General features: G+C 36.1%; 1 protein-coding gene across 3 annotated transcripts in view; it reads left to right on the top strand.

The window, feature by feature from the left end:
* Positions 1-27192, top strand: part of TRIM24 (tripartite motif containing 24) — a 120944-nt gene that overhangs the window by 81201 nt on the left and 12551 nt on the right. The window contains exons 6-15 of one of the 3 annotated variants that reach the window (XM_036759465.1): positions 2905-3019; positions 6507-6653; positions 8138-8255; positions 10731-10897; positions 13874-14047; positions 17594-17773; positions 19545-19680; positions 21759-21831; positions 23151-23319; positions 23719-24044. In XM_036759465.1, coding sequence (XP_036615360.1) covers positions 2905-3019; positions 6507-6653; positions 8138-8255; positions 10731-10897; positions 13874-14047; positions 17594-17773; positions 19545-19680; positions 21759-21831; positions 23151-23319; positions 23719-24044 — 1605 coding nt within the window. Of the gene's footprint in view, positions 1-2904; positions 3020-6506; positions 6654-8137; positions 8256-10730; positions 11000-13873; positions 14048-17593; positions 17774-19544; positions 19681-21758; positions 21832-23150; positions 23320-23718; positions 24045-27192 lie in introns of all 3 variants that reach the window. The other 2 variants (XM_036759464.1, XM_036759463.1) reach the window with 2 other exon arrangements.

Here is a 27192-nt window from a genome sequence, read left to right as displayed (position 1 = left end):
CAATTACATGTAGTCCGTTTCCTAGATAGGACTTCTCCTGGATTTCCTCATCCTCTTTTCAAAGAAACCTTACCCCACCCTCTATCCCCCTTTCACTTATGCTATTTCTTTCAAATAAGATATACCTATGCAGTCATATTGCAGTCATTGGGTTCATCCTATGAATTCCCAGTGATACCTATGAGGTCAAATTTGCTTCCTTCTATTAGGACTTCTACTCACTTTGGCAATTTGTATATAGATATTTGAAGCTGCGGGTTATACTACTGGCTGCAGTTTTTTGGTTTTATCTCCTATGAACTTAATGAGAATCTCTACTACTATTCTTCCCTGGGGGGGGGGCAATTGGGGTTAAGTGACTTGCCCAAGGTCACACAGCTAGTACATGTGTCAAGTGTCTGAGGCCAGATTTGAACTCAGGTCCTCCTGACTCCAGGGCCAGCGCTCTACTCACTTCACCACCTAGCTTCCCCTATTGTTTCTTTTTATTGCTACTGTCATCTTTAGTTTTGTAATTGCATCTAGACAGTGTTAATCTTTTAACCCTTTCAGTTTAAAGCTCTTTTTTCCCCCCAGCAGGTAAGATACTGATAGGTATTTTTACCAGCCTCTGTTAAGTGTTTTCCTTCCCTGGCCAAGAATTAGTCATCCTACCTATATCATCCGCTGTGGTCTAGAATTCCACATTCTCTTCTAAGTCATTTCCTTCTTGACCAGCTGTTCACATCCCAAGTCAGTTTTTCTCTTCAACATTCCTTACCTTCATTGAACAACAGTGAGGAAAACATAACCTGTATCCCTGTGGTCTTCATTTCCTTATTCAAGACTTGTTAATCTTTGACAATACTGGATTCCTTCTACCAATGTCATTTGTATGTGTAGATGCATCACCAGAAGTGAATGTTAGTCTTACTTGCTTTGATAAGTCTTGTTCTTTGTCGTATTTTACATTCCCGTCATAGGAAGACAGTACTCTGTTTTGTCATCAAATTGACATTTGCCTCAGTACTTCTGAGAAGGGAATTATCAGCCATGCCTTTGAGTCTTCCTTTGACTCTTCCTGGATGGTCTCTCACCTGTTTTTGTTTTTCTACTCCATCATTCTTTCGAGTAGTGGTAGTTACTCTTGGTGCATTCTGCCTCCCTCCTCTAGGCTAAGTCTCAAATGGGGTTTTTAGCTATAAATATACAACTCTGCTTTTCCTTCTTCTGTTGTATTAAATTTTTCCACTCTAACCTTCTGATGGAGATCATCTTCCCAATCTTCTCTTTTTCCTCCCCTTTTAAAGCCTCTAATTTCCTTTAGAAATACATCGTTATTCTTTACAACCTGGAGTCTGGAAAGATGTTCTTAGAGTCTTTTCACCTTTTTCTGCAAGAGTTCAGCCTACATTTGGAACCAGATAAATCACTTGGTTGTTTTATGCCAAGAAATATCATAATTTTCCTGTTGTTTGACTGGGTGAGCTTTGTTTTTTGTTTTGGTTTTGTTTTTTTGTTTGGAAGAGTTAAGTGTATTTATATCTCAATCCTAAGTCCTGATTAAAATTTACACAGCACATCATAAGAACTCGATAAACCCTTCTAACATCCATTCCTTATTCTTAACAAGAACCCCAAATTACACTGTAACTTCTCTTCTGATTTAGGCAACATTAGGAAAATCACTTGAGGAAACTGTTTTCTCATCTTTTAAAAACCTGGAGCATTGAACTAGATAACCTCCCAAGTTCCTCCCACTCTTATCCTATTTGTTTCACCACTTTGTCCCACTCAGCAATCAACTCCTTAAATTTTTTTTCTTCCAGCTATTCCAATTACTTGCTCCTTTTGCCTCTATGTGCTTTTCTCTAAGATTCTTCTTCTTCCTTAGGGATAGGGGCTGGACCTGCGATTTCGTTGTTACATGAAAGTCCAGGTGAGGAAACTATTAGCTTCGTGAGTTGGTCAGTAATCTCTTGCCCGAGGCCATTTTGTCAGTTTGTGACAGAGGTTCCACTGGAAACCAGGTCTGCCTGACTTGCTTTGTAATCCTTGTTCCAGCTTCCCTTTGTGAAGAACTATCTGAATTCTTTAAAGAATATAAAAAACATTTCCCATTTTTCTTAAAATTGAGAGGCAGGAAAAACTTCATTTGCTCATCTGATCTGTGAAGCGTTCTTTCGTTTCCCTATCTTAGCAAGCCTACCTATTTTTCAGCTTTTGCAAACCCATCAAATATAATTTCGCTTTTCCTCACCTATCTCAGCCACCATGAAAATCTTATATTCTTTATTCCAGATGTAACACTCTTAGAGATATTAACAGCCAATTAGAACAAAAAGTTGGTCATTGTGCTTGAGACGTAGAGGTCAGCTATTATTAATCAGTTTGGTGACCCATGTGGTCTCAAAGGGAAAAAAAAGAGGCAATCCTTAAAGCCTATTGCTTGTGATCAACTGGGATTCATAATCCAACGATTGAGGTAAAATACCCTAGGGACTACTGTCTGGCAAATTAGTCTTTCTAGTGCCTTTAGTAGAAGTGAGTTGATTTATTTAGGCTTCTTTAGGGCCATTTCCTCAGTCTTTGTGATAAACTGTTACATTTATTATAACATAGTGTGGTTAGCTTTCCTTTAGCCAAATTCTTGATTTGTGACTGTCATCGTGATCATGTAATCCAAAATTTAATCTCAAACCTTTTATTATCTTTTACATGATTGTGTTATAATTTTAATTTATAATTGTCTTTCAAATACTTGAGTTTTGTTCTCATGGATAGTTTAGCCTGCACACATATGTTCTCAAGTTGATTAACTCTTGGCAGCTGGAAATGTTCTGAATTAACTTAAGTTATTTAATCAGTTTCAACAATTTCTTTCCATCTTTAAGTTTTAGACTCCAGTCTCCTTTTTTTTCCCAGAATAATTGAAGTAAATCAGAATCAAAAGCAGGTGGAACAGGATATTAAAGTTGCTATATTTACTTTGATGGTAGAAATAAACAAAAAAGGGAAAGCTCTACTGCATCAGCTTGAGGTAAGTTGCCTTTTCCTGAGATCATGCTATCCAATGGAAATAGTGCTAGATTCAGATTGGAATTCCAGTTCTGTCATGTTAACTGTGTGACCATTTAACCTGTCTTTCTGTTTCTCCTCTGGAAAATAACCAAAATTAATACCTAGCTCACCTTCATGGGGACTTTTGTGAGTATGAACGTGACTAAGTGTGTTGTAGCTCTAAGATTCTGTAAAAACCCTTTGTAAGCTGTTAAGTTTCTTAAAATTGCAAGATAGTATAACCCTTGAAAAATACATTCCTTTGAGTTCTTGAAGTTTAAATCAGCTTTAGAAAATCATATTTACTTTTTTAGTCATGGTGAAGCTATAAGTTTTTAATTTAGACATTTTACTTTGAATAATTTCTGTACGTACAATTACTCCTGTTTGATCTTTTAGTGAAATACATTGTATTATTTTTGCTTGCGAATGGTTGAACATCATCATTTTAAACAGAGCCTTTCCCACCTTCGTCTTTTTCCCCATTAATAGTATCTGAATGAAGAAATCACATTGCAAAAGTAAAAATTGGTAATTAATCTTTCAAATTTAACAAATGGGAACAACTGAGTAACATTAATAAAATTTGTTAGCAGTGTGCAATATTTATGAGATTTCATTAATGGAAATTATATTTGGCACTCTTGAGAGCCTAGAGGATTGCTCTTTACCTCAAGGATCCCATGGTGTAATTTTGGAAGCAGCATTTCACACTGCTGTAAATATAATTGTTAGTTCCAACATCACATAAATGTTACAAACCAGTTCTTGACAGCTAATAACTTACAAAATTTTAATTATCTAAGGTCCTTAACCCAAAGCCCATAAATGCCTCTTTATTCTCTTAATACTTCCATTCTTTAGTGATTAAGGTGAAAAAGAAAGAAGGGTCAGTAAGAAGCATTGGTTCAAAAATACAGATATTTGGGTTAGCTGTTTGTAGTATATATGACTGAGTATGGGGAGTATTGGTCATATTAGGCTTTTCTATTCATCAAAGCCTAGATTCCAATCTGAATGGTGAATTTTGTGATTTTTATTTGTTTATTATTAAGTACAAACAACTTACTGTAGGATCATTGCTAGCTATCCAGTGTTTTAGAATTGTAGCAAGGTATTACATTTTGATTTTTATGAGCCTTAGAAGTTCAGAACAAGGGAATAATTAAGATAGGGGTAGGGTAGTAGAATTAGATTATAACATAATGTGTGTTAATACCAAAAAAAATAGTGCAACAGAAATTGAAAAATGAGAGTATCAAAACTAGAGAGATCAGAAAGGATTTAGTATCTATGCTCAGCCTTAAAGAGAGATTGTGGGTAGGTATTATACTTTCCAATCTGTGAAGTTGGTCGGTGAATGCATTGGAGACAGGACATTGAAGGTGAAATTTGAGAGAAGACCATGTGAAAGTCAGCAACAAAACAAGATAGTAACCAGATTAGGACAGTGTGGTACATAGTTGTGACTTTTGTATTTTATCCTAAAGTCAGCAAGAATCTCCTACAGGTTTTTGAGCAGGAGAGAGGCAAAGCGGGGAAAGTAAGACTAAATTAAATAGGAAGCTGTTATAATAGTCCAGGCAAGAGGGAGGCCTGAGCAGAGTGTTGTTATCTGTATTAAGTGGAGAACAAAAGAGTAATAGGCGTACTTGAGGGTGCTTGGTAACTGTGAAGCATGAGATAGAAGTCAGAGATGACTCTCAAGCTTCAAAACTGAGCATGATCGTACTCAGTAGAAGCTAGGAAGTTTGAAGTAGTGTTTGGTCAGAAGAGAATTTAATGAATCACATTTTGAACGTCATGAGTTTGTGCTGCATGTAGGAAACCTAGAAGGGTTCAGTACAGTGTGGACCTGAATTCAGGTAAAAGATCAGAGCTGGATATAAACATTAGGGAGTAATTCATATAGACATAATTAAACTCTAGCAAAAATGAGATTATCAAGGGGTAGAGTATATATAGAGAAATGAAGGTAGAGCACAGAACCTTGAAGGCTGCCCATTCTAAGGGAGTAGAAGATTGATAATGATTTAGCCAAGGAGAATGAAACTGCTTTCCTCCCCGTTGTAAAGCAGGGTATTATTATCCTCATTTTACAGGGCAACAAACTGAAGCCCAGAGAGTTATATGAATTCCCCCAGGTTACAGACCTAGTAGTAACTATCTGAAGCAAGAATTCACGTTGAATCCGTTGCCACAATCCTGAGCTCTTTCCGTTAGCCTCAGTGCCTTCTGAAGTTATAGAAAATAAATGTTGAGGGAATTCTAAGGAAAGGCTTCTTGGTAGAAGGTAGGACCTGAGCTGGATCTTTAAAATTAAGTAAGATTCAAATACATAGGCATGTATCACAGTTAAGAATATCTAGTTTAGATACCTAGTTTAAAATAACTGATTTTCATAGCAGTTTAAGATTTTCAGTGTTTTTCATTTCATATTATCTTTACCACAACCCTGTGAGATAAGAGCTGTAGAGGATAGTCTCCCCATTTTACAAATGAGAGGCAGGATAGTTTAAGCAGGGATAGAAGGCCAACCTTAGAAAATCTGGGTCCTCACTCCTACATGTATACACCAGCATCCTTTCTGGAAGAATGAATGTGTGTTGTGAGTTCATAATCTGTGTCAGTGGGGATATTTCCATCGGAGGCTCCCCACAAGTCTGAAGCACAAAAACTTGAGGAGACTATGTCCTGTGGTCACACTTCAGTTCTGTAAGTTTCCAAGGAAGTATTCAGACCTGGTCTCCTGTGGTACATGGCAGTGATAACCAGGCTCATGGAGATTTGTGATTTGTCACAGAACCCTTTTACTTGTGATAAGAATAAAACATTTAAGCTTTCTAGAGTCATAAATCTTAAAACATTGTGTTAATGTCCATTATGCATTCCCATATCCATTAGCACTCTTAAAGCCAGTGAGGAATAAGGACCTGTTATCTTTTTCTAAGAATTGCACTTAAATGTTAGCAATAGCTTAATAACAAAAGTTCCTATCTACCTATCCACGTTCAGTTGTTATTTCCCTTGGTCATGATACTGGCAGTTCAATGAGACTTTGAGAGAAACAGTCTCCCAGCCATGGCTGACTGAAATAACTTGGCCTGATTTTCCATTTGGAAAATAACTCATACACTTAGGCGGTGACCCCAGTGGTTATCTGAGATCATCTCTTCCCTCTAGAGTTCACCAAATGATACAGGAAAGAACTCTGTTGTATGAAGGGTTTTCCTTGGCCTCATCCCTGTGTCAGGCTCAGTTAGGGTAATGGTTACCTTTTCACCTTTCTAGCATAGTAGCTCTTCAGAGCAGGGTGGGAGGGTGGAGAGAAATGGCAGTTTGGTGATTGTGAAGGGGTATATTTACTATCTCTTAACTAGGTGCTTAGGCCCTAGATGTGTGGGCATAGGAGAGTATTGAAGAGCATCTGTGAGAGGTAGGACTCAGAATTGTTTTCTTGGTTTCAGAGCCTTGCAAAGGACCACCGCATGAAACTGATGCAGCAGCAGCAGGAAGTGGCAGGACTTTCCAAACAGTTGGAACATGTCATGCATTTTTCCAAATGGGCAGTTTCGAGTGGCAGCAGCACAGCTCTGCTTTATAGCAAGCGCCTGGTGAGGGAGTTGTGGTATTTCCTATCTAAAATGCAATGATGCGGTAGAAGAAATTTGTAAAATGGTCAGAATTCACAAAAACTAGGAACATTTATATCAATTATAATCCCCTCCTCCCTGCATATCATTTTACTCTATAAAGAACTCCTAGACAGTTGATACTTTTATATTTCTACCTGTTTGGTTTTTTGCCACCTTTGTTTCCCCAGCAGATTATGTTCCAAATAGTTGAAGATAATAAACATTTTTAATTTTTTAGAAAATTAATTTTTCCTATATGTGGCATTGTATTATATTTTAATTACTATAGATAAATATCTTAATTTTATATCTTTTATCTTTAAGCACAGTATACAACTTCACTGTGTTTCCATTCATACTTGGCTCCCCCTTTCATCTCTTCATCTACCTACCTTGTGCCAAGGGTAGTGATTCTCTTCGAATAGCTATGGCATAAGGATGATCTTTCCATCTTAAATGCTACATGACCAACTTCTTTTCTCTGCCACCTTCATAGTGGTACTTAAGATTTAACTCCCACAGGGTTGGAGAGGAGTTCATCTAGGAGAAAACCTCTACAGCTACAGAATCACCTTTTAGCATTGCATTACTTATAAGCCATAGTTGGTGCTTCAAAGAACCTTCAGTGGAATTATGGAGAGGAGATTAGATTTATGGCAGGTGGAAATACCAATGCCAGACTTTGTAAGGTATACTTATTATATGTTATACTTATTTTTCAAACATTTAGGTTCCACTTTACCAAAGTTTTCTTAAATGTCCATTTTTAATCGGGCAATTTTTAAAAAAGATTCCTGAACCATTTCCTCTTCCCCCACCCAATTTTGGATTTTGTACTATGTGTGCTCCCCAGATTCTATATGGATGCATTCAAATTTTGAACAGGCAGTTAGAATATTGATTTCTGTATTCATAAAAATATTTTCTGAATACATATTAAGTTTTCAAAAACTTAAATATCTTACTTTTTTCAAATTATGAATTATTTTTCTTTATATCTGGGAAGCTTTTTTAATTTGTTTTTGTTTTTCAGCTTTTGCTTCTCTGAAATTCTGAGTTTTCAATTTTCTCCTCCCTCTGCTCCCTTCTCACTAAGATGGCATGCAACATGATCTAGGCTATACATGTATAATCATATTAAACATATTTCCTCTTTAGTCATGTTGTAAAGAATTAGAATTAAAGGGGAAAACCATGAGAAAGAAGGGGGGAAAAAGAGAGAAAATAGTGGGAAGCTCTTAAGAACCTAGAAAACCACTCACTCCAGCCATTATGTGGAACTCTTTTCCATCTAGGCAGTTGATTCAGTAGCTTAACATAGACAGAGATTGAGTGGTTGGCATTGAGAGGAGTCCAAAGTTTTGTGTATACACCTCTTTGTTTGTTTCATCCTTGTTGTCTTAAGATAAAAAAATTCTTAACGTATGTTTGTTGACTATTAATATTCCATATTTCTTGTCTAGATCACATATCGATTACGGCATCTTCTTCGAGCCAGGTGTGATGCTTCACCTGTGACCAATAACACAATTCAATTTCACTGTGATCCTAGCTTCTGGGCTCAAAATATTTTCAATTTAGGTAAAGTATTCCTTTCTATTTGTGTCTACCACTTTACCTGCCACTGTTTAGCTGACATGTTATCAGAAATTATTTCCCTCTAAATAATTTTATTGGCCTATGTTATATATAAAAAAATTTGTCTGATCTGTTGTATTATAATTCATTAATATATTATCTAGTGGAATGATCCCTAGCATTCATGGCAGTGGTTATTAACAATTTTCACTCATGATCCCTTTGGTAGTTTGAAACCTATGGACTGCTTCTCAGAATGATTATTTAAATGTATTAAATATACAAATAAAGCCAATTGCACTGAAATCCAGTTATCAAAATATTAACACACACATACAGTTTCACAGACCTTAGATTAAAAACCTCTGGTCTAGCTCCAGTGCTCTGAGCTAATGTCAGATGCAGAAGCAGGGTGGGGAAGAAAAGTGTGTCTAGAGAATAAATTCTGGCAACATTGTAAGGGACAAAAGGAAGAGACAATCTATGGACAAAGCAACAGTGCCTTAAGAGTGAAGGGAACCTAAGCAAAAATTTAAGATTTTTAAGATTAAGATTCCCAGAGATTTATTTGAGAGTTAGTGACATTTGTTTAGTGTAAACGTTTATTAAACACATACATGCTCAGTTACATGTAGGGGTGGGGTGGAGTGTCAAGCTTAAGGTGACCGTTGTCACTATAGACACAGATTGATACAGTCATACATTGATATAAATAAGGGGTTCTTAACTTTTTTGTGTGTCCTGGATCTCTGACGGTCTGGTGAAGCCTATGGACTCCTTTTCAAAATAAGATGGGGTGTTTTGATTTTGTTTCTTTCCCATCTTTTCTCCTTTCCCCCTCTTCTGCCCCTTTCTTCCTCTCTTTCTCCATTCCTCTTATCATGCCCAGGCCCAAGTTCATCAGCCTTTCGTGGGCCCCATTCCCCTACTGATAGATATCGGACCTTTGGCTTGCTTGCTTTTTCACCTGGGTCTGTTCAGCCCTCCTTGGGTAGCTTGGTGTTCTCCTTTCACTGCTAGACTTAGTGTGGACGCCTGATCAATAGCCCATTGCAGCTTAGAACTCCTGAGCTCAAACTATCCACCAATCCCAGCTTCTCTAATAACTGTTAATTACATGGGTATACCACCATACCCTGACTAGAGTAATGTTTTCAAATGCATACAACAAAATATATTCCTTATAAAGGAAATAAATCATATTGAAATAAAGATTAATTTTTTTCTCATTCAGACAGACATCTCTCCACAGACCCATTCAACATCCATGGCTCACAGGTTAAAAACCTCTATCTTAAAATGGTCTCTTTCTTACATGTATACACACTGTGAATCACTTTCACCAGTCTTTCATCAGAAACACATCCATAGATAGAAATACTTATATTACTGTCAGTAAAGTGCTGAGGCCAGTGGTGAATTGGGATTCTTCAGGGAATACTTCCTAGAGGAGATGGATTTTAAAAGAAGCAATGAACTTGAGGATGCTATTCCAGGTTGTGGGAATGGCATATTTAAAGATACTAAAGGCTTTATATGCTACTATCTCTCTTCAGAGTCTATGTCAAGGTATAGTAAGAAATTAAATGGAAGAAATTTGGAAGGTCCTAAAAGCCAAACAGAAAAGCTTAAATTTGATTTGATATCTCAGAGAGGCAAGTTAGGAGACTAACTGCAGTAACCCAGGTGCAAAGTGAAGGTGGGATTGCTTAGATTAATACCTTTCAGATGAAAATCAGAGTTTACCTTAGGCAGCATCCCTGACAAGTGACCATTCACAATCTGTTTGTACTTCTACTGGGAAAAAACTCCTGGCCTCTCCAGTCAACCTGTCTACCAGGTGACACCTCTAATGGTTAGAGCCTTCTTCATTACATTGATTTGAATTCTCTTCATAACTTCCAACTGGGGGGCGGGGGAGGATGGAAATAGATATATTGTTAAAAAAAATTAAGAGTAATGAGTTAAAGGATAGAAGTCATGTACATTCCCTCCCAACCCCCAAGATTTTTGATATGGATAGATATAATAGTTGCACTAGTGATAGTGATGCAGAGGGAAACAGTAATTTACTTAGAAAAATAAACCCTATGAATAAGTAGTCTTTTATTGATATTGTTAGTTTATAGAAAGAAGAGAAAATGAGGACAGGCCTGAACCATGCTGGATATTTAGTAGTTCATGAAGTAAGAGTAAGAACTTCTACTGAGGGCAGTATTTCTGAAATCAAGCATGGGTAAAAAAATGTTAATGTACACTAAGAAGTGGGTGTCTGACTTGTTGGATGAACAGATAGATCAGAAAAGGTGGGATGATCATGTAGCAAGTGAATTGATGATAATGTGAGTCAGTAAAATGACTGCAATAGTAGCTTTTAAATAAATGGACTTATTTTGTGGGATTCCTGTTTAGATTTTAAAACTATTCCGTTTTAGTAGTTGTCAGAAAAATATTAAATTTGATTTTCTTTTTAATCAGGTTCTTTAGTAATCGAGGATAAAGAGAGCCAGCCACATTTGCCTAAGCAGAATCCTGTGGTGGAACAGAATTCACAGCCATCAGGTGGTTTATCTTCAAACCAATTATCCAAGTTTCCAACACAGATCAGCCTAGCTCAATTACGACTCCAACACATGCAGCAACAGGTAATGGCTCAGAGACAGCAGGTGCAACGGAGGCCAGCACCTGTGGGGTTACCAAACCCTAGAATGCAGGGGCCCATCCAGCAGCCTTCCATCTCTCATCAGGTAAATTTGGAAGTCAGCTCCATCCCAATTTAGCTTACTCTAGTATAAATGTGTTAACCACTCTTAAAGAGAGAGAGAGAGAACACACTACATTTCTTATCAGGTTATGGTAAGACTCCCTCCCACCAAATTTTCAATATATTAAACTGTTGATTTGCAAATTGTGTGAGACTTCCCTGCAAACGAGCTATTGATTTTTAGCCCTAGTTTAACCATTTGGATTTAATGGCCTATTTATTTGCTTCTTTAAATTTGCCATTTTTACTAGAATTGCTATAGTAGGGAAACAATCTATAGGAAAACATGAGGAATATTGTAAAATATTTGGATAAAGATCACAACACTTTTTAGATACTACTTCAAAAAGTGTATGAGAGAATCATATTGACACGTTGAAATAAGCATGGTATTAGATAAAAGGTCCTAGTTTTTCAAAAAAATTTTCTAGAACATGTTTTGAAAATGACAATGCTCCTGTTAGATTAGGTTAAAAGGTTTTATGTTTGGGGTGTTTTTTATTAACTTTAGAAATTCTAGCTTAAAGGACATTTTTGCATGTAAGAGTCAAAAATTAATTGTTACTACCCTTAATATATATAGCCTCAGGAAAGATTTTGAGAAAAGAGAATTACTCTTGACTTTATACGTTAGAGTTGTATAGAGATAGCTCCTTTGGAAATCAGATCACCTGGTTTAAAATCCTGACTTCTTGTATTTATTACTTGTGTAACCTTTATGGCATGTTAGGAGCTTTACTTTCATCTTATATACAAGGAGCAGTTGGACTAGATGATCTCTAATTTCAATTTGAGTTAAAAATTCTGTGATCCTCTGAATAAAAGGGAAGTTTCTCTTGTCATTTCCAGTTTAAGGTAGCTTTAGTAGTAGATTCCTAGTAGTGTCTTCAAGCAATAAAAAGAATTTTCTTTTTGCAAATGAAAGTTCCTGGTTTTTTTCTTCTGGGGAATGGGGAGGAGGAGAGACACACAAAATTATTTTTTAGTTACAGTTTCCTTCTCTAGTTTTAACTCTCTTTATACCGTTTAAAGTAGTTACATGTTTCTTCATTCCTATTCATTTTCTACCATTTTTTTTTTGTTTCCAAAGGTACATATACACAGAGACAGTTATGTAAAGAAATGTCTGTATGTATCTTTTGCATTGACCTTCAAATCAGTACCTTTCCATCCCTCCCTTAGGGCATAAAGGTAGCTGGGGCACTTGCTGATCTTACCTCTTCTCATTTATTGCTTTTATCCTTTTCTAGACTGTTAGGCTATTACTTTGCCTTTGCCTGGAGGGTATGGTTAGGAGTAATGTACTGATAGCCTCCCCTCCCCTCTTCTGCCTTTCTGTTCCTCTCTCATACCCCAAAAAACCAAAAACCTAACTAAGCATATGTGGTTATAGGATTCAGTAACATTAACAGTGCCAGATGTGGAAGAATATATCTTGTTCATGGTTGCATTTTATTGGGCGCAAAATACATTAACACCCATTTTTATGTTCCTGTTAAGGAACCTATGTAACTTGTTCAGTAGGCTTCCTTTTTTATATTAAGAGCTATTGAATAACAGTTTATTACAAGGGGTAGTCCAAAATTTACACTTAGATCCACAGATGCAAATGTATGGACACGCAGAAATAGTTATACTGATCTGTACATATATATGAGGTGTACTCACATTCCCCTGAGCATATGTGTCCATATACTTGTGGGGCGGAGTAGAAGGTGGAGGTGTCCATACAGTACTCCTAACCATGCAAGTTAGGCCCTTCAGGCAAAGACCGAATAGTCAGGTTGCCAGTTAAGAATATGGTAAAAACAGAGAGAGAGAGAGAGAGTGAGTTCGGGGGAGTGTGTGGGTGTGTGTGTGTACACACGTATAATAAGTACTTAAATGCTGGTTGACAGGTATATGTCTGTGTAGACAAATTCTAATACCTATTGACCAGATACAGGGCGTGCATTCATGGGTGAGATGTATGGTAAGAGAGTATAAACTGCATAGAGAGGCAGCTTAGTGTAGTGGAAAAGAATGTCTTAATTTAAATCCAACAGCCCTGAATTTATATTCCACTTCTAATCTTTAGTATATTTATGGAAAAAAGGAAGTATGTTTTAAGCACGTAGTATGTGTCAATCAGTGTCCTGAGCAATCAGATACTAATGGAAAAAGTAGGATGGTGTTCATCCTCCAGGAACTTATCTTCTCATAGTGAGGACAAAGCATAAGTGGGAGCAGTGACCAAGGCACGATACCTTGTCAGGAAAAGCACAGGAGTAGTGAGTGGAGTGTCAGAGCCAGTGATCGATACATCCTTCCATGGAGTGGTATGTGGGTTGTATTTTTGTTTCCAGAGAAGGGTGAATGGCAGGCAGGGAATCCACCTGCAAGAATAGAGCCTAAAGGTGGCCAGGAGCAGCAGCCTTGGGGTCTGGGTCAAACCAGCAAGAGTTCTGAGTCATTGATCAGAAACTGGGGGGAGCGGGGGTGTATGGGATGTGGGAGGAGAAGTGATGGAATGTCTTTAAACTTCCAGTTTCCTTCTTGTCATATGGGGCTAATAAACCCTTATGGTTGTTGAAAGAAAAACATTTTGAACCTAAAAGCACTATAGAAATGAATTGGTATAAAATGGCATAAAACTTGATCATATAATAGTAACTGTTTTTACACATTCCAGGAAACCTGATAAATAATAACCCCATCAGGAATTGTACCAACTTCGCATAAATAATGAAGGAGTTTCTTCAGTGTAAAATGTTTCTTATTGTTGTTTTTTTCTTGGACATTCTCATTTCCAGTGAAAAGTTGCATTTTTTTAAAGAACATATTATAAACTTGGGTGTTTTTGTTTTGTTTTTTTTAGCAGCCCCCTCCTCGCTTGATAAACTTTCAAAATCACAACCCCAAACCCAATGGACCAGTTCTCCCTCCTCATCCTCCTCAACTGAGATATCCTCCCAACCAGAATATACCACGGCAAGCAATAAAACCCAATCCACTACAGATGGCATTTTTGGCCCAGCAAGCCATAAAACAGGTAACATTTTTCTATTTAGCTATAATCTGCCACTTCCTAATCAAAGTCATAAGTGAGACAGCTGTAAATTTCTATGATAACCATGTCATATTACTTTGTTATTTCTCCATAATCCATAAGATTCCTTATGTTTGACTTTTATAATTTTTTCCCCTTAAGATCTGCTGTTTCTCCCACCTCTTCAGTGATGTAAGGACAAGCATAGAATAAATCATTATTGCTCATGGGACTATAACCACTGTCTCTAACAGATTCAGGATCTGGGAGGGGTATTAGGATGAAAGAATGAGTATTAAGAAACCTTGTTAGAAGGGTCACCCTTAAAAGAAACAGTATAGAAATCCTCAGATGAGATTTGAAAGATAAGAAATATAGTAACTAAGTGTCATTTATACCCCAGTGTAAGATCTTCTGACTTGTGTATGCAAGTAACAAACATACATTTTTTTAAGTTTGAAATTTCTCCCTCTGTTCCCCCACCCATGGAGGAGAGATATATAATACCCATTACATGTAAATTCATGCAAAACATTTTTGCATTAGTCAAGTTCCATCCCCCATTTCTTCTACCTACCCCTCCCTTCCAAAAAAAAAAAAGAAAAGAAAAAGGAAAAAGAAGAGCATATGCTTCAGTCTTCATTGCCAGTCCATTAGTTCTTTATGTGGACATGGATAACCTTTTTAATCATGCGTCCTTTGGAATTATCTTGAAAGACCATATTACATAACCAATATTACATATTACATAACATAACCAATATTACAATATTGCTGTTCTCATGCACACAGTTCCCCTTGTTCTGCTCACTTCACTTTGTATCAGTTCATAGAAGTTATCCTAGGTTTTTCTGAAACCATCCCCTTCATTATTCCTTACAGCACAATAATATTCCATCACATTTTCCTACCATAACTTGTTCAGCCATTCCCATTTGTTGGTTATCCTCTCGATTTCTTCATATCCGTTCTTAAACTACATTGAGAGCCCTCCTGATGTCGACCCCGCACCCCACCCCCTGCCCTCCACATGCACCATATTGATTGTGAGCAAATGGTATTCCATAGTAAAGGTAGCAACATTCAGATAAGTGGGAAAAGTCATGCCAAAAATGTCTTTTTATTATTACATCATGAGAAGCCCTGGGGTGTTTATAGTTTGGGCTTTAAAGAAAAAAAGGTTTTTTAGAAGCTGTGTACTTCTTATAAGCAGTTATTTTCTATGCTCTGAAAATATCTGGGACAATACTTTATATATACATATATATATGTACATATATGTATATACACACATACACCTATTCTCATTCTAATGCATTTGAGGCATAGGATTTGGGTTCAAAATCTGGTTTTTTTCCTCACTCTCTTTGTGATCTTAGGCAAGTCACTTAACATCTCTGTGCCTCAGTTTCCTCTTGTCAAAGTTGGTGCTGAACTGAATGATCTCTGAGGTTACTTCCAGGTCTGACTCTGTGATCATCTCACTTACCTAATTGTTCACTTATTCAATAATTCGTCTATTTGTTTGGTCTGAGTCTTTGATTCCGTCTCAATGCTTTCATTTTTCATTCAGTTTTTCATTGTTTTAAAAAAAATGGGGAAATATTCTTACTGTTTTTCTAATTTTCAAGTTCCATTTTTAACATTTGTCCTCTTGCCAATACAAATTACTTGGGAAAGCTGTGCCTTAAAGAATAAATTATTTTTCTTTCATAAATTAATAATGTGCCAGACAATTTCTTTTTTGATAAGATTTTTTTTCATTGTATTTAGCAGTGTCTTCTATGATTTGTAGAGAGATTATGACGGAAAGAAGTTAAAATGTTCATGCTACTCTTTTCCAAAAAACGTAGTGGCTCCCCCACCCCCTCCCATTTACCTAATAGCATTAGGGTCATTCTGAACAATTAGATCTTTCATATAAGTGATTTCACTTCTATTTAAAAAATAATTATTGCTCACTTATGTAACTTTATAAGTGAAGATAACATAATTTTTATTGATGAATCATCATTTTGAATAGTTATTATTGTGCTTGAATATGGTGTCTGTAGTAGTTTGCTCTGATGTCTCTTCCACCTTTAAATCTTAACATCCTGAATGGCCCCAGGCTTTTGCCTTTCCTAATTGGTAATTCTTTTTTTTTTTTTCCTTCTCTCTTAGCTGTTAACTCTCAATTTGTGTGGTTTTTGCAATATTTTAAACTATACCCTAGACTACTTCTTTTGTAACATAGGGCAGAACTGAGTGTTGCCAAGGAAAAGTCAATAGCAAAGCCAATAAATATTACACTAACTTAGTGGATTTGGGTCTGTAATTGCAGGTATTTTTATAACTACTTCAGAGGTTTATTATTACATTACATTTATTATACAATCATTTACTTCCTGTGGATTTGGTATAATGTTTTATTTGTATAGGATTTTAAAGAGATGTATTATTTTATGTGTGCTTCATAGATCCAGAAGCATTGTTATTTATATTTCTTAAATGAGGAAATTCAGACTCTTGGTGACATGGCATATCCAAGGTCACAAAGCTAGTAAATGGTAGTACTGGGACAGGAGCATAGGTCTTTTGTCAAGTGTCATTTCTATTATAGTTTGATGTATATAGGTATGTGTAAACTCATTATAGGTATTGGGTATGTGCCCAGGGAGGTAGCAACAAGAAAAAAAGGCCTTATGGACACCAAAATATTTAGAGTAGCACTTTTTGTAGTAGCAGATTGGGGTGAGAGGTGGAGGGGTGAGGGGGGTAAGTAGGCGCCCGTTTATTGAAGAATGCCTGTGCAAATTGTGGTACATAAATGTGTTGGAATGTTAATGTGTTCCAAGAAATAATGCATATGCTAAATAGAGATGGGAAGAAGTATACCCCAGTGTAAAGTAGAATAAGCAAAACCAACAAAAAAATACATACAGTGATTACAAAATGTACATACACAATGGTTTCTACAAGGTAAATAAGAATATTAACAGCAAAGCATTACAAACTGAATGTTGTAAAATTATAATGACCAAACTTGACCCCAAAGAAGTGAGAGCCCACAAAGTATCTTTACTTGTTGACAGTTTGGCCAGGGAAACCTTGCATATAATATCAGACTTTTTCAATATATTGTTTATTCAGTTTCAATATATTGGTTATTTTTGGTAACTGTTCGATTTTTCCTTTTTGTTTTTTAGACTTAGCTTTTACAGGGAGGCAGTAGGGGAGGGAATTCATTGGGAAATGCAGGTCATATAAAAATAAGATGTATATGTAAAAATTACTTTTAAAAAAATAGAGGTAGTCTATATATCTTCCCAAGTTTTCTAGATTGTTGAAACCATTGTATCAGGTTAGTGATAAGGAGAGATTTCCCCACAAAGTTCTACATTATTTCACCTTGTCTTTTAATTTTGTTCTTTAATTTCTCCTTTTATCTGAAATATAAAATGTCAAGATAATATACTTTGTAGTTAATTTTGCAAGCCCAAATCTGAGGGAATCACTTCATAGTATAATGATGGTAGATTGTTACTTCTTTCCCTTCTTCCTTGCCAGTGGCAGATTAGCAGTGGACCAGCATCAACTGTTCCTTCAACTGCCAGCAGTACCACATCTACTCCTTCTAGTCCCACCATTACTAGTGCAGCTGGATATGATGCCAAGTCTTTTGGACCACCTATGATTGATCTGAGTTCTCCAGTTGGGAGTTCCTATAATCTTCCTTCTCTTCCAGATGTAAATATATCAAAATACTTCAGTTACTGACTTAATTTTTGGTGTTAAATACATGTTTAGGACAAATAGGACAGTGGAATAGTTTTATCCCTGTGATAATTTATTATTTTAGTGCACAAAAAGTATAGTTAAAAGCATTAGAAACAGAAAGGCAATTTATAGGTTTGAATTCTGTTTTATGCTGCAAACTTAATAGTTTCAAAAGGCAGTAATTTTGCTTTTTTTGAATTTATTCTGACTACCCCCAAAAAAGGACTTTCTTTTACTAGTGATAGGAATAAAACATTTAAGATTTCTAGAGTCATAAATCTTAAAACATTGTACTAATGTCCAGAATGCATTCCCATATCCATTATTTCGTGTGCTCGACTCTCCCTAAGTTGTCAGGAACGTGTCTTTTGTAAACAAAAATGGAAGCAGGATTTTTTCTTTCCCTCCTGCAGAGTTAAAAAGTTCAGCTCCAGAGAGTGACCCTGTCACAAAGGGTCTGTATCCATCCCAAGGTGCTCATATTTGTTCAGCCACACAGATGTGTTGTTATAGATGTTTCATAGGCCATTGCTGTTCCCCTGGCATACTCAGGATAAACTTTCATTGTTCCTTTTGTAGTCCCAGACCATAAGGTTTTTTTTTAACCACATCCCTCACTATTCAGTGAAGGTAGTTTCAACAACAAGAATGAAAATCGGACCCGATGTGATTTAAAAAATATTAGGCATTTTCATTGTTCCTTTGTGATATTCTTAGGAGGAATGTTCATTATAGGATGAAGAAATTCTACTAAGATAATTTTTCATACAAATGATCTGACCTTCTGCTTTTAGTCTTGATAAAACCAATAATAATTACTGATTATCTAGCAGTCGTGTACCAAATGTCATTTCTATATATCTTGTTTTAAAGTGAGAACCTGAAGGATAACTTTGTTTCTATGCATAATTTAACTCAATTTGGTATTTTATGACCTGGTCCCACTGATTCCTGTCCACAGTAAATTTATTGGGTAGGAGACTGGTCAAACCAGTGCTTCGTCCTAAAGTGGACATGACCTTCAAGATGTTTCCAGTAGAGCTGCAAGCTCTAGCACTTATTCCTAAACTAGAAGCTTTTAGAATACAGCTTCAGTGACAGAATATAAATGGCTTTCCTTTGGCCAAGGAAGGATTGATGTGACCAAGTTTAAAAAGGCTACATGCTAGTTCAATTTTGAGAGAATTCATTTTTAATCACCACAACTCTAGATTAGCATATGTTAACTTGTAGAAAGTGTGGTCGTCTCTGTAGGTGGAGGGCAAATCCATGCTGAAATCGGGATATTTAAGTATTTCCCAGTGAATCAGAACCCTCCAAAAGAACATTTTTGATTTTGTTTTTGTTTGATGGAAGAATACATAAAATACTTAATCATGAAGTAGCACCTGAAATGGTCAGAAAAGGGTTTTTTCAATGGGTATTATTTTGATCTTAGGCACTGGAGTTGGTGAAAATAATTTAATACATGTATATCTACAAACTTAAGCATATATGCATCTATGTTTTTATTCAGCGTACAGGTGTGTTCAGGGTAGACTATTAAGATGAATTACATCTTTCATTTCTTAGGGAAATAGTGTAATGCCAGAACTTCCCTAGGATTACGCATTTTGGTCATTTGATTTTATATATGGGGTTGATGTGGGTATGTATACATTTTGGGTGAGCTTAAAGTGGTTCCTAACTTGCAAATTCAAAATTCCTTAAATAAACTGTTCTTTTTTGTTTGTCTTGCAAGATTGACTGTTCAAGTACTATCATGCTAGATAATCTTGCCAGGAAAGATGCTAGTGTAGAGCACAGCCAACCAAGACCTCCTTCAAACAGAACAGTCCAATCACCAAATTCATCTGTACCATCTCCAGGCCTCCCAGGTATAGTACTTGTTTTAGTTTGTGGATGTAGCTTTTAACCCTGCTTGTAAATAGAGGTTTTCCTGTCTTGATTCAGTGTTTAGGGGGTCTCCCTCTTGCCAGATATTGTCGTGTTAGAAATCAGGAACAAAACCAGATAAGTTGGGCAGCAAAGCTCAGCTTCTTATTACTCATTGTTGGTATGTTAATTCACTTTTACAAGGTTAAAATGCTTTTTGTCATTTTAATTATTTTATCCCTATTATGAATCCACTATGGTTGGATCCTCATTCTTCACCACCCTCTGCATCCCTGGCTATGAGTGTTTTAGTAATGCTTTTTGATTGCCAAAATTCTGCTTGCTATTCCTCAAGTTTGCACTATAGGCCTTTGTTGCTTTCTTGTCTGTTGTCTGTACTGTGAAAATACTCTTTAATAGATGAGGTGAAAGTCAAGTGATTTTCTTATATTTACATAAATTTTCCTAGGGTCATAGAATCTCAAATTTTACTGGCTTGACACTGATTGAAAAATTATGTTTCAATGAATTCTTTTTCTTCAGCTCTATTAATGAAATTCTGTATACCCATTTCCTACATTAATTACCCAGAAAATAACAACAAAGAACAGGTTTTCTTGTTTTTCTTTTTGACCTAAGCACTGTATGAAAAGCAAATTTTATATTGAATTAAAGTAGTGGGAAAAGTTTTGTATTTAATTTTATTTATTTATTTTTGGTTTTCAGCATTCCCTTTTATATGATTTTGAGTTCTAAATTTTTCTCCCTCCCTACCCGCTTCCTTCCCAAGACAGCATACAGTGTGATACAGGCTGTGCATGTACAATCATATTAAACATATTTCCCCATTAGTCATGTTGTGAAAGAAGAATTAGAACAAAAGGGGAAAGCCACAAGAAAGGAAAAAGAAAATAGCATGCTTCAATCTGCATTCAGACTCTAGTTCTTTATCTGGATTTGGATTGCGTTTTCCATCATGAGTCTTTTGGAATTGTCTTAGATCATTGCATTGCTGAGAAGAGCTAAGTCTTGTCAAGATCGGTCATCACAGTGTTGCTGTTATTGTATACAATGTTTTCCTGGTTCTGCTGACTTCGCTCAGCATCACTTCATATAAGTCTTTCCTGGTTTTTCTGAAATCAGTCTGCTTATCATTTCTTATGGAACAACAGTATTCCATTACAGTTCTTATGGAACAATAGTATTCCATTACATTCATATACCACAGCTTGTTCAGCCACTCCCCAACTGATGGACATTCCCTCAATTTCCAATTCTTTGCCACCACAAAAAGAGCTGCTATGAATAGTTTTGTACATGTGGGTCCTTTTCCCTCTTTGTGATCTCTTTGATTATTTCTAGGTCAGTGGCTATGTACAGTTTTATAACCCTTTGGGCATAGTTGTGGGAAAAGTTTTTAAAAATAATTCACCGATCATTAGAATTATATATTTAAGTACTCATAGTAGTAACATGAAGATGAGTAGTTTGTTTCTAATTTTCCTTCCATTTTTCATCACATCCATCAAATTCTCTTATTTCTTTCTTGTTTCCACTGTCATCCACCATTGTAGTTCTGGCTCTACGTTAAAGCAGCCTCCCTGACACAGCGCTATTAAAATAGTTTTCGTTAAATAGTTTTTCATTGTCTCTTTCCTGCTCTAGAATCTTTAGTAGTTTCCTTTTGCCTTCCTCATGAACCCTAAGGACTTAGGCTACCTTTCTACAGCATATCTGGAATATATTTTTTAGTTATATTGTTCTCTTAATCATATGCTCATTCATCTTTGCTTATAATTCCCTCTTTCCTTCCATCATTTTGGATCCTATGTCTATTTTAAATCACCTTCTATTCTTTTAATAACTATAGTATTTCTCTGTATCACCCTATTTAGCACTTAGTTATTCCCTTTCTTGTATTTTTTGCTACTATTAAGTACAGGTAGGTCTTGTTTTTACATTTTTGTTATGCTGCTCTTTCATACACAAATAACACTCAGAGTTTTTTATTTACACATCTTTCTTTTTATTTTTAATTCAAGAAAAGAAATAATCTTTGGTTAATTTTTTTTCTTTTAAGGACCTGTAACTATGACTAGTGTACACCCACCAATCCGCTCACCTAGTGCCTCCAGTGTTGGAAGCAGAGGAAGGTAAGCTGACTATTTTAGTGTATGAAGATAAACATCTTTTACGTAACAAGATTTATTTTGCCAATTTCTTTATGTTGCAAACATTTTGCTTCATTTATTTCAAATTATCTAACTAATAAAAATCAGAGGGCATTTGCAATCAAATAGTGTGTTGAAATGAAGTAAGAGTAATGTGAATTGAATTAGAAGTAAAGGTAGCATTTTAACTTTGAAATAGCATAAACAGTAAATTAGTGAATAGAACTTTTGTGATGACCAAAAATAATGGGGTGGAGAAGCTTGGTGAATAAATGTCCAGTACCTGTTCACTCTGTTTCACTCAAAAGGAAAGAACTTTACCACATTTAATGTATTCTGTGGATCCTTTTCTCAGTCCTGTGCACACCAACTTAATAGTTCCTAATTTACTTATTTGCTATCCTCATCAAATGGGATTTCGTCTCTTGACAGCTCAGAAGCGCATGTATATTCCCTCAACTCTCAGTAAAAAAATAACACATACTATTAATCTCCTTTTTTACTTGTAATATTATAAGAGAGTTGTTAGATGGGAGAACAGGCAGAGTTGTCACCTAGCCCTGTCAACAAAGAGTTAAAGTGAATAGCTCAATGAATTTTCAACAAGGCTTTCCTGGCTTTTGTATTTAATGTCAAGTTTTAAAATTTTTCATTATATTGATGATAAGTTGATATTTTAATCTTGGCCAGTTGGGGAGGGGAGGTTTGTTTTGTTTTGGTTTAGTTTGGTTGTTTTCTAAGGAAGTCTGTAGGATACTTGATAGAAGCAACCTACTAGGTCAAGCAAAAACATGGGTTTGTTCCCAAAATTCACTCCTACAGTGATTGTTTAGAATTTAAAATACATTTTTTCCCATTGACCACATCTTATAAAAGGCTAGCCTTCAAAAACCTACTTACCCTATCATGAAGCTAAACTACTAGAATCCTGGGAACAGGAACCATTAAATACAAATGCAAAATTCATTAAGTAGCCAAGGCCAAAATCAAAAATGGGCAAAGTTTCTGTTTGTTATCTTATTTCTTCCAAAATATTCTCAGTATACTCCGTATTCACATGTGTAGGTAGGTGTCTGTCATGACATTTTTCCATTAGAAATGAAAGCGGTTGTTCTAAACAATGCTTGTATTGATAATAGTCCCCATTAGGGCAACTTGGTTTCTGTTACTAGGTAGTCAGAAGGAATGATATTTCTAGAAAGCTACTCTACGTTGTCCCATACTAAGGATATCCTACTTGTAATGTTGCAAATAACAGCATATAGACTTTTTTTTCTCTCTCTTCCTTTTCTTTTTTATAGCTCTGGCTCTTCCAGCAAACCAACAGGAGCAGATTCTACACACAAAGTCCCAGTGGTTATGTTGGAACCAATAAGAATCAAGCAGGAAAATAGTGGCCCACATGAGAATTATGATTTTCCTATTGTTGTAGTAAAGCAAGAAACAGATGAAGAGCCTAGATCTCAAAATGTAATCATATAAATCATAGATGTTGTTCTTAGTTTAAAGGGTGAAATTTTTATAGCCATTAGGCAGAATGTTAGTTTTCAAGCAGAGAAATCTAACACTACCATTGGAAATAAGTGACTTTTAAAAATATGTTGTTACCACAATGTCAATAAGTATCATGAATAACATTTTGTAACTTTGTAACACATTTTGTTATATAATTTTTTCAACTTTATTACAAAATGACAGTATTTGAAACATGTTTATTTAGAATGTCTAGTGTGCACAGTATTCAATTCTCCTATTCTTTCAACATGAAGGAGAAAAATCAGCCAATCAGAGTAACTATAATCTGGGGGGGAGGGATTTTTTAAAAATAGTTCTTTTCAAACTTTTTTTTTTTTCCCTTTTCCTATGCAGACCAACTTTCCAAGAAGCATACTTACCTCGTTGCTCTTGGACAGTAACCATAACACCACATCTGAGGAAGGTGGTTTAAGAACAGATGCTCCTGATAGCACAGGGGATAGACCTGGACTTCACACAAGCCCTTCAAATGGCAAGTCTGGATGGGGAGGTGCCTCGCAGAAGTCACCCCTTCATGGTGGAGAAAGTAGGAAAGAAGATGACCCCAATGAAGATTGGTGTGCAGTGTGTCAGAATGGTGGAGAACTCATTTGCTGTGAGAAATGCCCTAAAGTGTTCCATCTTACTTGTCATGTGCCTACATTGATGAAATTCCCAAGGTCAGTTTTATCTCTGCACCTCATTCTTATTGTCCTTTATTGTCTATGATGCCAAAATCATTGTCTACTTAGTAACTCAATATGTGTCACAGAAATTGAATGTTGGGGATACCTCTGTTTAAACACCTGTCAGTGATGTGTCAGCTGTCACTCATAAGCCACTTGTTCTTTAATGTTCTCATCAAACCTACATTTTACTCTTAGACTAGATATGGTCCATGTATGTGCCTGTGTGTTCTTAATTTTATCTTTCTAAAATGTTTTTATTTTAACTGAATTTTTCTATTCTTATGGATTGAACTTATGATATGAATAGGACTCTTAATGATAGAACTTTGTAACAAGTTAGACTTTATGGAAGAATTTAGGAAAGCTAAAGATTGTTTACAAAATGGAAAAACCATATTTTTACAGGTCTTTTTTCAAAAAATGTTCAGTGAACATAAAGTGTTGATCTATCATATTTTAAAACTGTTATTTGTGTCTTCTAAAAAACTGTTTGATTTCAAAAGGCATTTATGAAAGTCGATACTGGCACTCTAATTCCATACCTTAGTTTTGAACTTCAGAGTCACTTTGGCATTCAATTAAAATTATGGACTCAGAAGAATCTTCATGTTGCCTCTATTAGATTACATCTTCCTTCCTTAACCCTCATATTCTATAGAAAGTGTACTTTTCAATGTCTTCTGTGACCTTCAACAGCTTTTTATCCATTTTCCTTAACATTTGACATTAATCAGCCCCATACCACCACCTCCTTTGAGGGAGAAACTTTTGCTTTCCTAAATCGTTCCATGCCTCTGTATTTTGCTGGTATTGCTTCCACCTAACAACGGAAGGGATTGAACTAATTATATTTCCTCTTCATTCTTCAATTTATGATCCTGCAACCTAAAGTTCACTCCTTTTTTATCTTTATCCACTTGAATGAACCTGTATTTTGTATATTGATAACTATCAAATTATCATTTCTAGATTCCAACAGAACAATTCTACCTAAAGAAGTTCAGTTTTAGATGAAGTGTGACTTATCCACCTCCCCCTTCCTTGCTTTCCTATCTTTATTAATAAGCCATTCTACAAGTTGTCATGTCTTTTGTGGGAAAAAATCAAAAGCATCTTTCATATGATACACCTATAATGGAATGGAAGATGCCTTAAAATTAGCTAGTCTAACATCGTTCCCTAGTTACTCACTAAATCTTAGCATTTCTCCTAAAATACCTGTCAGTTAATCAACCAGCGTTTACTTTGGGCCTACTACGAGCCAGGTACTGTGGTGCACAAAGACAAATATAAAAGAGTTCCTCCTCTCAAGGAGCTTATATTCTATTAGAGAAGATAATATTTATATAAATTGCTGGGAAAGGAGTCAGGAAAAGCTTCATGTATGTAGAAGATGGTGTTTGAACAGAATCTTTCAAGAAACAGTGAGTGGGGATGAGAAAGGGAGTTCATTTCATGCAAAGGTATGGAGCCAGGATGATATGTTATATGTGAGGACTAAGAAGATAGCCTGGATAGAGTATAGGAAGGGGACCCTGGTAATTTAGGTTGAACTAGGTTGTCAAAGGTTTTAAAGACTAAACAGAGATACTTAATATTTTCATTATAAAGGCAGGAATAGGGAGCCATTATTGTTGGTTGATTACAGGATTGACATGGTGAGACCTGTATTGCATTTTTATGGGGGTGATTTGGAACAGATGCCATTAAAATACAGGGTCCAAATTATTGTGGTAGCCACTTGAATAGAGTGAATAGGACATATAGGAGAGATTGGGAGTTAAATGGTTATCTGGGGTGAGAAAACTATTTTTTTTTTATTTTAAATTTATTTATTTAACATATTTAGTTTTCAGCATTGATTTTCACAACAGTTTGAATTACAAATTTTCTCCCCATTTCTACCCTCCCCCCCACTCCAAGATGGCATATATTCTGGTTGCCCTGTTCCCCAGTCAGCCCTTTCTTCTGTCACCCCACTCCCCTCCCATCCCCTTTCCCCTTCCTTTCTTGTAGGGCAAGATAAATTTCTACGCCCCATTGCCTGTGTATCTTATTTTCTAGTTGCATGCAAAAACTTTTTTTTTTTGTTTTTGAACATCTGTTTTTAAAACTTTGAGTTCCAAATTCTCTCCCCTCCTCCCTTCCCACCCACCCTCCTTAAGAAGTCAAGCAATTCAACATAGGCCACATGTGTATCATTATGTATAACCCTTCCACAATACTCATGTTGTGAAAGACTAACTATATTTTGCTCCTTCCCAACTCATCCCCCTTTATTGAATTTTCTCCCTTGACCCTGTCCCCTTTCCAAAGTGTTTGTTTTTGATTACCTCCACCCCCATCTGCCCTCTCCTCCATCATCCCCCCCCTTTTTTTTATCTTCTTCCCTCTTCTTTCCTGTGGGGTAAGATACCCAATTGAGTGTGTATGGTATTCCCTCCTCAGGCCAAATTTGATGAGAGGAAGATTCACTCATTCCCCCCTCATCTGCCCTCTCCCCTCCTTCCACAGAACTGCTTCCTCTTGCCACCTTTATGCGAGATAATCCACCCCATTCTATCTTTCCCTATCTCCCTCTCTCATCCATTAATTTGATTTTATTTCTTTTAGATATCTTCCCTTCATCTTCACCTGACCCTGTGCCCACCCTCCCTCCCTCCCTCTCTCTCTCTCTCTCTCCATATATATATGTATATATATATATATATACACATATATATATATACATATATATATATATATATATATATATGCATATTCCCTTCAGCTACCCTAATACTGAGGTCTCATGAATAATACATGTCATCTTTCCATGTAGGAATGTAAACAAAACAGTTCAACTTTAGTAAGTCCCTTGCAATTTCTTTTTCTTGTTCTTTTTCTTGATTACCTTTTCATGCTTCTCTTGATTCTTGTGTTTGAAAGTCAAATTTTCTATTCAGCTCTGGTCTTTTCACTGAGAGAGCTTGAAAGTCCTCTATTTTATTGAAAATCCATATTTTGCCTTGGAGCATAATACTCAGTTTTGCTGGATAGGTGATTCTAGGTTTTAATCCTGGCTCCAGTGACCTCCGGAATATCATATTCCAAGCCCTTCGATCTCTTAATGTAGAAGCTGCCAGATCCTGGGTTATTC

The sequence above is a fragment of the Trichosurus vulpecula genome, chromosome 5, assembly GCF_011100635.1.
Source record: "Trichosurus vulpecula isolate mTriVul1 chromosome 5, mTriVul1.pri, whole genome shotgun sequence".
Classification (NCBI taxonomy): Eukaryota; Metazoa; Chordata; class Mammalia; order Diprotodontia; family Phalangeridae; genus Trichosurus; species Trichosurus vulpecula.
The sequence above is the reverse complement of the archived record's forward strand: the minus strand, read 5'-3'. Positions and strand labels throughout refer to the sequence as shown.